The sequence below is a fragment of the Poecilia reticulata genome, linkage group LG8 (genome assembly GCF_000633615.1).
Source record: "Poecilia reticulata strain Guanapo linkage group LG8, Guppy_female_1.0+MT, whole genome shotgun sequence".
NCBI lineage: Eukaryota > Metazoa > Chordata > Actinopteri > Cyprinodontiformes > Poeciliidae > Poecilia > Poecilia reticulata.
In genome coordinates, this window is record NC_024338.1 from 22,530,301 (window position 1) to 22,542,665 (window position 12,365).

Consider the following 12,365-nt stretch of genomic DNA (forward strand, 5'->3'; position numbering starts at 1 on the left):
CCCAACCGGCTCAATGGGATTTTAGTCCATGTCTTCAAACTTAACATCTAGTTGTTTTCATCTTGTTGATAGATGAATCACTGACCAACTAGACTCATGTCGGAGCGTACTGTACGCTGCTGCAGAATGCTGTGGTGGCAGTTTTGTTTCAAGATGCCTCTAACTATGTACAATTTACTAACCCTGGACAAAGATTTAAAATTTGGATTCATCAGTCTATAATGCCTACGTCTCTTCAATTGTCCACCGACTGTGTTTCATGGCACAGACGAGCCTTTATGTCTCATTTTGACATCTTAGAAATGACTTTCTCTCTGCAACTCGTGCTGTCAAACCTGCAGCTTGAAATCTGTTAAACTGAGCTGTTTGTCACGCAAGCTGCCAACTCTCAGAAATGTGTTTGATTTATGAGTGGACCTCTTCCTGTCAGACTTTGTCACAGTTTCTGAGTGCCTTTTGATTGTGAAAGAAACTGTACTCACCTTTGTTTTAAGTGCAATTTCCTTATAGTTTTGAGTTTTGTGATGGTCCCTCTCTCTTCCATTGTTAAGAAAAAAAATGTTTCACCATATTTGTAGCAGTACACTACTTTGTGCAATGCAGTCATCTGATGTCCATGCGGGTATACTGCAATATTGCGTTCAAACATTGATTCTATGAAGACAGATGTGGTTGTAAGTATTCCAGAAAAACTGGAAGACCTACAGGAATGAGTTGCAGCAGCTTTCAATCTTTGATCAACCTCCGTTGCTGCAGAACAGAAGTTGCTTACCTCTGACAGTTTAACACTTACCTTTGTACCATTTCAAACCAACCTGTGAACTCGAACATCTTGAATTGGAATAAAAAACTTAAAACTCAACCTTTAGTGCATGTTGAAATTTCTACTTGTAACATTGAATAATTTTCTGCCTTATTTTTCTTCTAAAGGGGGTTTAAGAAACAATGAAGCTTTAAGTCTGCACAAAATAATCCTATCATGACCGGTGAGGATCTGCTGCGTGTGTGTACATCATTTTTGAATGGATATTAGCAGCTTCTACACCTTTTGATGAGTTTATGCTTTCAAATAAACCTTTAACAAAAATGCAGATTTTCAAATAAATAAGGTCCAAAATCTGTTTTTCATTAAACTTTTTTAAATGATCCTACTCTGATTAATTTTATCAGATTATTATCTTTTTTTTAATTTCTTGTTATGGAACCATGATTAATTTTTCCTCTTAAAATTTTCTTTTTAGTCTGGCGGAAGAACGTCAAATGTGTGGAGTTTCTAGAAATTGAAAGCCCTGCGCTTTGCTGCATTGATACTGCCCTCTTGTGGCGGCTCAGCAAAACTGCATTGATAGATTTATTAAGGCTTTGACATCGTTCTCAGAAAAAGAAACAAACAAAAAAAGTTATTTCTCACCAAAATACCAAGTTTAAATAGATCTACATCATCAAACGTCGTGTTGGAACTGTGAAATAAGTCATTACAGAACATCAATAGTGCTTTATACAGACCTCAAACAGGCTAAATTACATGAAAAACAATCAAAAATGAACATGTGCAAAACATTTATGAATGAAAAGTAAAGAAAGCAACAGCACGGTTACAACTGGATCACAGAATAAGTACTGAAAGAAATTATTGACAGTAAGTGGTGTGGTGAGAGAGTCTATATGCAGCTATGCAGGAGGCGGGTTGAGCACTGAAGGTTTAATGTAAAAAAATGAATGTTTCCCCTGATTGGTCCAGCTGGTTCTTGTGTCACTTTACATCTCAGTATTTATACTTTGGATTTTAGTTTTGTTTCAATGCCTGATTTCCATTTGGCTCCATCACCTGTTTCTCCATTCTTTTGCTCATTGTTTGTTTTTGTTTTTTTTTCGTCCATACTTGATGTTCTGTTTCATGTTTCCAGATTTGTACGTTTTTCTTTTTTCATGAAAATTGAAAATCATCACAATGCATCATTCAAGTGGTTGTTTGTTGTGGCTCTGCAAAACAAAAGAACAAAACAAATAAAAAAAAGACAGAGACAAAAAACAAATATATGCAGGAATATGAGGTGGAACAGGGATCCTGCTGCCACCTGCTGGCTGTAGGGTGTAATTGTAAATTAAAAAACGTGAAACTATTTTTAAAGAACCATAATGATGACTAAGGAATGAGATGTCAAAATAATCACAGTTTTCACTGATGTATTAGAAACATTTGTAGAATTTGAGGAAAAACTCATCTGACTCTAACTATATTTAATTATATGTGGTACATCTACAGGCGCAACCAAAGGTGCATTCTCTCAAAAAAGAAAAGAGGAAAAAATGAACATACCTTGTACATGATTAAAGTGCTAAAACCGAGCATGAGGCCAATCAGAACAATGACGGTGATGCGAACATAAACCACAACCAAAGTAAGACTTGATGCATCACATTTTGGCACTTCCATAATTGTTGTTGATTCACGACTGTTTCCTTGAAATTACAAAAATAACGTTATTTTTCATGCAGGAAGTTGTATGTTTATTTTTGAAATGTTCCATTTTTAAAAAATCTTCTCATTTAAAATATTTTACATGTCAAGTTGATTGCTTAAGTTCAAAAATCTACCATTTAAGTTAAACTTACTATACTTTTTTTAATTCAGTCACATCATTATTTAGAAACCTTAATAAATACATGCTGTGTACATTGATGGATGTTGCCGTACATTGTAGAAATCTGCTGCACAAAGTAAAATACTGTCCAGCTGGACATATTACTTCAGTTAAAATTCAGTTTGTAGAATAATATACTCACCGGTCACCATTAGAAGAACAGATCCATAACCCTTTTTGACCAGTTGATGGTAATTGTCATCTAGTTTTGAATACACACACCAATATGGCCCTGAGTCACTTACATTCAAGTTTTCAATCACAATATCCACACTTGGGAATGTTCCATTTGTTTGAACTCTTCCTGCGATTGTTTTATGAAAATTTCTTTTTTTGGAGGCTCCGTTAATAACAGCAACCTCAGTTTCCTGGTTAAGTCCCATTTTCAATACCAGAAAATCTTGATCAGTATTAATTCTGCACCGGATCGTAACGGATTGTCCCGACTCTCTCCAAATCACTTCTTCTGTTTCTAGGCAAAAGAACATAAAAGACAGAGCACATCATACAGCATTGTCAAATAGCAACAAAAAAATTGCTAAACGATTACATTTGCTTTGAAGCATACCTCTGTCTATATTAGTGCACAATTCTGTTTCAGCCTTACCTGTTGGGCACCACAGACACAGAAAGATGGAGACCTTCAGCCAGGAAGGTCTCCTGGCTGAAGGTCTCCTGACCTGGCTTTGACCTGGAGACCTGGCCATTACTGTTGACATAGTTCAACCCAATGCTCACACCACAATCTGAATGTGCTTTTGTTTTTAACCACAGTGCACACTGAACATGACAGCTAACTGGTGCACAAGATGTCTTTGGCCACATATAGAACTGTGCTTTTCACAGTGAAGCTTTCTGCACATGCCAATGCTGACTTTTTAAGCTCTGATCCTTCACCTCTCAAAACCTGCTTCCCTTAGGAAGGATGTAACATATTTGTGTAACTAAATGAAAATGTGTGAATATCATGGCAAGCATGTCTTTTCAACTCTAGAGGGGGAAGCGTAAGTAGGCTACCTCTTTTAGATATATCCATCTAGAAAATGAATACAGTTCATGGTAAATAAATAAAATTGCAGTGGTTTTATTTTTCAAAATTGAATCACCTGATTAGTTTTTGCATATATTTTACGTTAAAAACAAATCTGGTCTGAAGGGTTAATGTTAACTACAGAGTCAGCGGCCAGATCTGAGACAAACGGAGCACAACCACACGGCCAGTCTGATGTTTCCTTTCAAAGTTTCACCCAAAACACTTTGAGATTATTTTATTTAAACAAAATTATCAAGGAATCACACTTAGTTATTTAAGTTTGTGCTTAACATCTACCTTTCAGTCCTTTTTAAATGCCCCCTTTTGAGAAATTTTGTTGTGATGCTGTGTCTTTCTAAGGCTGTTGAACAAAGTTATGTTCAGCAAAACTTAATAACTGAGCTTAGATCCAGGTGGTTTAATAAAAAAAAAAGCCTCTCACCTGTCACATAGAGCAGCACAGATCCGTCACCTTTTGCTATTTGTTGATTAAATGTTTCGCTCGTTTTTGAATATACACACCAGTACGATCCTGTGTCATTTTCATTCAAGTTTTTAATGACGATGTCCACATTGGGAAATGCTCCATAGGTCTGAACTCTTTCTGTCATTCCTTGAAGAACAACTCTTCTTTCTGTGGCTTTGTCTACACCAACAATGTCAGTCTCTTCATTGACACTCTTCTTTTTTAAATTCAGAAAATCCTGATCAGACTCAGTTCTGCACTGGATTGTAATGGATTGTCCAACTTTTTTCCAAACCTCTCCTTTCATCTCTACACAGCAAAAGCAAAAAAAAAAAAAAAATTGTTTCATATCCTATTTATTTCGTCATACCTCTATCAGACAGTTTAAAATATTGACAAAATCAGTTTGTTATCGTTCATTATCACATCTATCTTAGCGTTACCTGCTGCGCAGCAAAGACAAAGGAAGGTGAAGATCCTCGTCCAGGCATCAGACATCGGGACAACTGCTGTTCACAAGGTCTACTCAAATTCTTGTGCTGGAGTCACAAACGTGCTCTAATTTAACCACAGCGACAAACAGGAACTCATGGTTGCTCGTATTTTTGGCAACACAAATAAGTAGCTCTGAAAAAGTATTTTCACTCTTACAGATCTCTTTTTCCTTCACACACCTAAATGAAACTGTCACATGTTTTCAGATCAAAATAATTTTGTATTATAAGACTAAATTCATTTGGTAAATGAAACCAATGTACGGTTTCATTTATTTAGCAGGGGAAAAAGCTAAGTAATAAGAAAGAAACCTTTATTAAATTATAAGTTAATTGTGATTACCCACATTCTTTTGGAAGCCAACAAAATTTTACAAGCAGGGTTCATCAGACTTATAACAAATAAAAATCAGACATCAATTACAGAGCCATTTCGAAGGCTTTGGGGCTCTACTGAGTCCCAATGAAAGTCATCATCCACAAATGGATAAAGCATTGCTGAGGCTTCATGGGAGTGGCGAGCTGACCACAATGACTTCAAAAGCGCATTGCTGACTCATTTAAGAGGTCACAAAAGGCCCGTAATGGCAGCTAAAGTTCTCCAGACCTCACTTGCTTTAAATAAGGTCAGTATTCAAGATTCAACAATGAGGAAAAACACTGGATGAAGAGGGTATTCATGTGGTGTTTGACAGTTTAAAGGTGTAAACTAACAATGACTGAAAAGAACACAAAGAAATGCCCCATTTTCTAAAACAAGAAACAAAACATTGATGATCTCAAAGACTTTAAGACTCGGTCACTTCAAAAGTTTTGAAGTGGTTAAATCAAAGTCCAGACATGAACCCAGTTTAGGTGATGCAACATGAAGTTAAACAGCCCGATCTGTTTAACTCCATGTCTGAAAGGTGTAAAGCTAAAATTTCCCCATGATTATGTACAAGACCCAGGCACGTGTAGAGGAGGGGGGGGCTAGGGGGGCTTGAGCACCTGCCCCTTTTGCTCGTTGCCCCCAAGTGCCTTTTGGTCAAAATTTTTTTTTCTTTTTTTGTTGGCATCTTTATTTCCTAAGCCCTCTTCTGACACATAAAAACATGTACTAAGATTATTTTCTTTTCTGTTTCTTTTTTGTATAACTTAATAAGCCGGTCACCTTGTTACGCCCGTGACGCATGACGCAATTGCCTCTTGCGCAGTGAGATAAGGTGGCTAACTGGAATTTCAACGTAGCGAACGTTCCAGATTATAGAACAGTTTTTGGTGAATTATAAAAAAAWAACGTTTTTGGTGAATAAAGTGGAGTAGACTTGCTACTTGTCAGATGACGAAAAACGTTGAACGTATCRTGAGGTAATGAAATACAACAGACACTGACAAGCCTCTGCGTCTGCCTTTTCTCTGAAGAACTACACATTATTCAGGTGGATGCGAAAACATAGATCAGCGAAACCCCCCCCCCACTCCGAACGAAGGAATGTCAGGGTGAAGGAGCGACGCTCACTCACTGCCCCCTCCAGTCGGTCGCAGGGCAACACAGAGACACACAGGACAAACAACGATACACACACACTCACACCTAGGGGCAATTTGGAGAGGCCAGTTAACCTGATGGTCATGTTTTTGGACAGTGGGAGGAAACCGGAGTACCCGGAGAAAACCCACAGGGAGAACATGCAAACTCCATGCAGAAAGACCGGGGCCGGGAATCGAACCCAGAACCTTCTTGCTGCAAGGCAACAGCTCTACCAACTGCACCATTGTGCGGCCCTGGTATTGTAATGATTCCTTAAAAAAAAAAACAAAGGTTTTGTTTAAAATACGTTTTTTTTTTTATTAAATAGCTAATATTCACCAAACATAAAATTTTATTTGCACACATCAGGAATCTTTTGTTGCGAGTTTAGGCCCTGCCCACGACGTCATGTGAGAATCACAAGCAAAACTTTGAGTCATAAACAAAAACTTAGAATAGCAAGAAAAAATTTCTGACAAGCGCATATAAGTTTGTTTTGCAAAAAAACAAATAAACACTTCATGAGACAAAAATGTGTGATTTTAATTTTTTTTAAAAAGTTTTTTAAGCAAAACTCAGTAGGCTTTTCTTATGGTGACATTTGTTTTTTTCTGCAGTTCCACATTAAAGTTTGATGCAGCTCCTTTTTATAGATTACAGTACACAAAAAGGTTGCATTGTGCCCTTGTTTATATTTTTAATAGTGTAATTCTGTAAAGACAATATGTCTGGAGGTCTAGCTCTGATTTACATATCTTGCTAAATTGCGGGTTTGAATATAACAAAATAGACCTGCAGGAAGAAATTACTAATAAAATAGCATAGTTGTATGCTCTCAATAGAGATTTTCCTTAGCTTTGATTGTATATCTCACAATTTTGTAATTTATCATTGTTTATTAAACTCTGAAAGCTGTGTGGCTTTGTTGATATTCTGTCCTAGAATGCGGTTAGATGGGCCCTTTTTTCTTTTTTGAGCACCTGCCCCTTTAGTGGTCTCTGCACGGCCCTGGGCTGCAGTCTGAACGCACCCTACATTTTGTCACACCCCCATCATCTCTTTGTCAAAGCCAAAGACTGCAGTTCATGTATTGGAGAAATAATTAAATGTTGATGACATTTGAGGATATTTTTAAAATGTTTTTTGTGGAATCCTTTATGCGGCCCAGCCTCACTCAGACTCTGCCTCCAGTGGCCCCCCCAGTTCTAGAGGCATTTGTTCTAGCGGTGGTAAATGTATCTTGAAGGTGCTTAATAAGTTAGCTTAATATGTGCTTAATAAGAAAATAACATTTTGTTTATGACTCAAAGTTTTGGTTGTCATTCTCACATGATGTCGTGGGCAAATATGATGTGTGCAAATAAAAGTTTATGTTTAGTAAAAATGAGTTATTTAATTTTAAAAAAGTATTTTAAACAAAACTTTTTTTTTATTAAAGAATCATTAAAATTCCAAAAGTTTTGATTACAATTTTATTTTACTTAACTGAGGTAAATAAAAGTAAATAAAAGTCCAACAAGGATATTCATTGAGAATTAAAAATAACTCGCCCTGAACTATCATGATAAATATAATGTATGTAATATTCGATCAAGCTGCTCCTCTCCAATAAAAGTGTGTCATTAATGAAAGGGAAAAAAACTCAATACAAACTTTAAGTAAGTTTAGGGTGTGGTTCTCAGCATATGCAGTTAAATTTGTTTCACAATTATTCAATGAAAAAAAAACTAACTTCAGTTAAGTAAATTGTTATCAAAACATTTGGAATTATAATGATTTCTTTTTTTAAACTAAAAGTTTTTTAAAAAACTTTTTTAAAATTAAATAACTCATTTTTGTCTCATGAACTTTAAAAGTTGTTTGCAAAACACACTTTTATTTGCACACATCAGGAATCTTTTGTTGCGATGTTTAGGCCCTGCCCACGACGTCATGTGAGAATCGCAAGCAAAACTTTGAATCACAAAGAAAAACTTTGGATAGCAAGAAAAGATTTGTGAAAAAGTTTTTTTTACTAATAAATTTTTCACTTCATGAGACAAAAATTTGTGATTTTAATTTAAATAAAAGTGTTTTGTTTAAAAAAATTGTTACAATTAAAAATGTTTTGATCACCATTATATGTAATTGAGGTTAGTTATTTTTTTATAGAATAATTGTGAAACAAATTGAACCCCAAAGCAGAGGTCTCATTTTCTCTGAAATTAATATTATGTTGTGCTACGAACTGAAAATCATATTGGTTTAAACACAAGGGTAAAGAATTGGTAGTGTGGTTTAATATAGTGTTCTGATCATAATTCATTATATTTTGCTTTTTTCAGTTCAAAGATGCCACATAAAGAAAGACGTCAGAAACAAAAAAGAAAAAAAAAAAAAGAAAGGATCTGCTAATAACTCTAGTTGTACATCTCACCATATTTGTAATTTATCATTGTTTATTAAACTCTGAAAGCTCTGTGACTTTCTTAATATTCTGTCCTAAAATGTGACTAGATGTGCCCTTTTTTGACCACCTGCCCCTTTACTGGTCTCTGCACGGCCCTTGGATGTTGTTGAGCGCGGGGGAAGCCGGAGCGCCCGGAATGAACCCACAATAACACGGAGAGACATTTCTCACCGTGCAGTCCTGCTTTTTAATATTAAAATGCCCAATCAAAAATAACACCAGCTCTTTTTCCAGTTCATGTTGTTTCCAATTCTACAGGAATCTTTCCTGTTATGTTTTCAGATTTTTCAATGGATGAAGATGAGTGCTGACGTCGTTGAACGTGGGGGAAGCCGGAGCGCCCGGAGTGAACCCACAACTACACGGTGAGACATTTCCCACCGTGCAGTCCTGCTTTTTAAGATTAAAATGCCCAATTAACAATAGCACCTCTTGTTCCCATTCCCACCAATCAGCCACCCACTTTTACATCTAATTACTCTGGATGGACTTCAGATCTGCCTTTAAACTGGCGGAGGCAAGATGGTGTTAACCTCTTTTTGATTCGCCTCCATAGTGAAATTTTATTCTTGGGCTTCTCTTTGTCATTGTTTTGCTCAGCTGACTCTTCTGCTTGAGGTTCTGTTTCGATATTCTTATTTAGTTGGGCCTCGAAGGGCGATGGAAAGGGATCAGTTTGCGTTGAATTTGTTTGTTGATCTGGTTTGATCTCACTGTTGGCTTCACATACATTCATCTCAGTCTGGGTCCAAATTGTGTTTTGATCTGGTTTGATCTCATTGCTTGCGTCACATACATTAATCTCCGTTTGGGTAGAAATCGTTCGACTCACTGTTTTTTGATAATTAGTTTTCTGTACAGCCACGTCCATTTGAATTGAATCGGATCTATGACGAAATGTCCGATGCTCTGCATGTTGACGGATGTCTCCCTGAATTTGAGAAAACATAGAATTGCAGCTTTGTCTTCTCTCTGTTACTCCATTTCTCAACAGATCTTTTTGGTGTCGAAGCTGAGCGTTTAGTTTTCGATTTGAATCAAACATCTCGTCAAGCTGTGTCATCAAGTATTTCTGCACTCTAATATACTCCATTTCAGTTTCTTTAAATTTGGCAAGACATGTACAGTCTGTTTTACTTTCATTTTTCAAGGAAGTCGCCTCATCATGTTCTTTTGGTCGCATTGAAACGTTTTGTGTTTCGATGTTCTGTGGAGTGAGGCTCTGATTTGGGCAGCGTTTTCCAAAAGGTCTTAATTCTGTTGCTGGGCAAACCTGCCTGATCACTTTGGTGTTTATTCAGAGGACCGTCACTGTTCACACTGTTTTCGTTAAAAAAGGTTAAATCAATACAAGCGTCTTTCTCCGGGAAAGATTTCCAAAGCAGTGGCCTTTTCTTGATGCTCTTCATCTTTCGTCTTTGTTCCCGTTTTTGATTTACTTCCTTCTTTGACACTGTGGATGTGTTATTGAGGGCCGGCTGTGTTGTAGAAGTCACTGGAGACAGTGGCTCTTTCTGATCCACTGTCTCCAGTGGTTTTGGTGATGGATTTATTTTCAGTCATGAATGAAGTGTTCTGCAGTTCAATGTCTCCAGCAGACTTCTTTTGCTCCTGCAACTCCAACCAGACAGCAAATGGCACCTTCTTCTTCTTCCTGGGCTTGAGTGGCTTGGGTATTTGTAATTCTTATTTGTGTTGTGACATGCTGCACTTACTGTTTGGGTCTAGCTGTTTTTAGTCCTTAGGCCCCGTTTAACACGACAACGATTTCGGGGGAAAACTGAAGAGTTTTGTTGCGTTTGTAGTGCGCATTTACACGAAACCACCGAATGTTTTCTCTGACAACGGCACAGATTGAAAACGGCTTCCAGAGTGCGATGTTTCTCAAACGTACCGTTTTCCGTTGTCGTGTAAACCTAGAAAACGGATCTTTTCTTCCAGAGAATCCCCAGCTCATGCATAGTATGACACAAAACATAGCTGCTTCCTACAATCCACAGAAGAAGAAGAAACTACTCACAATGCTGGTGTTGCCGTTTCCCCATCGGTTCCCTCAGCGTCTCTTCACCGCTCCGCACCGCCCAGTTGGCAAAATACACGGCTGCTTGTTCAGCGCTCTTATCTAGAGAACTACGGACCAGGACCAGCCCGGCTCCAGACGAGTTTAACAGGGGGGGCACCGACTTATTTTGGGGGACAAAATGAATCTACGTAGCTGAACATAGACAACATCAGTAGCATACAGGCTACTTGTTAACAAGCTTAACGTGCTGTATTGATATTAGCTAGTCATCTTTTAGCTATCATCACCTGCATCCAACAGCTTTACTCAACTCAGTCGGTTAGTTCGGGGAAAAAACTGTGCAGTTATTTACGTTTTGCTGGGTTGCTGCCATGATTCTAACACACACCTGCGCAGCAGCAGCAGGTCTCCTTCGCTGCATCACCGGTGTAAACACTGCGCAAGCGTCTCAGCTTTCATGTTGCGTTTGAAGGCGGCTCGGAAAAACAAGTTACGACTTGTTAGCAACGGATTAAACTGTTTTAACTGCTGAAAAAGGTAACAGAGGACACGGATATGGGACGTGCGGGAACTCCTATTTTATCAAATTGATATGGGAATAACAGACTGTTGGCCATTCCAAGGTAAAAACAATAAACAGCTTTCAGTCTGGGGCTCGCTACAGACACCGTGAAAGCTCAAACAAGGTGTTTCAGCAAAGTTATCCCACTTTTTCCAACTGCATGCACCCTAATCAGACGCACACAATGCGTGTTTTCTCACGCAAATCCACATGCCTTCAAGTGCAACTTTTTTTAAAACACGTTTCAAAGAACCTAGCACCAGCTAGGCGCAGCGAGAGCATTACACGTTTTCGATGTGTACCGTTACTGTGTAAACACAGATCGTAATTGGAACGTTATTGTGTAAACGATCCAACAAAAACGGAACAAAAGTGCCGTTTTTGTTGGATCGTTGTCGTAAACGCCCCCTAAGTGGGTTTTTAAACTGTCACTGGTTGCCATAGTTACAAACCATTACTTTGTTTTAATGTTGCTTAGCATGTTGTCAGCGTAGCTAAGGATAGCTTCGCTATCTATAACTGTTTAAAATTGATTGATAAAATAAGTTATGCTACCAAATTGACATTAGTGAACGGGATACTGTAAATGGCTAAGAGTTGATTGGTGGTTAGAATGTTATGCTTTTATTTTGTTGAACGGTATATTTCCTGGTTTCCTGTCAGTGAGTTGATTAGTTTGTGTATTCATGGTGTTTTTTGATTGTTACTGGAGTCTGTCTACCTTCCTTCTAATCGCCCACTGATACATGTTGTTGGTTTATCAGCAACATGTTTAGTCTGACACATTCGTTTATTTATTTTTTTTAACATGTAAGTTCCACATGGAAACTCCGGGGGAATCCCAAGGTGAATTAGAAATAAAAATCTTACAATGGATGATGATGAGTACTGATGTTGTCAGACACGTGCAGAGGGCGGGGAGATTAAAGGGGCTTGAGCACCTGCCCTTTTTGCTCCTTGCCCCCAAGTGCCCTTTTGGTAAATTTGTTATTTATTTATTTTTATTATTCCGTAAGCCCTCTGACACATAATTACATGTACTGAAATCATTGTTTTTTGTTTTATTTTTTAAGAAAAACAACATACTAAGCCCCTCCGGTCACCTTGTTACCTTTGACCTTTTGCCCATGCCGCACGATACAGTTGCCTCTCGCACAGTGACATAAGGCGGCTAACTGCA

At 37.8% G+C, this 12,365-nt stretch overlaps 1 protein-coding gene across 1 annotated transcript; it reads right to left on the reverse strand.

Annotated features, from left to right (window-relative positions):
• Positions 1-1,437: 1,437 nt before the first annotated feature.
• LOC103469282 (uncharacterized) lies at positions 1,438-4,847 on the reverse strand. Its single transcript, XM_017306218.1, has 5 exons — positions 4,588-4,847; positions 4,121-4,453; positions 2,788-3,117; positions 2,321-2,463; positions 1,438-1,983 (listed from the first exon to the last, which is right to left on the reverse strand). Exons 1-5 carry the CDS (start codon positions 4,640-4,642, stop codon positions 1,957-1,959), a joined length of 888 nt encoding a protein of 295 aa, XP_017161707.1. The 5' UTR covers positions 4,643-4,847; the 3' UTR covers positions 1,438-1,956.
• Positions 4,848-12,365: the final 7,518 nt, after the last annotated feature.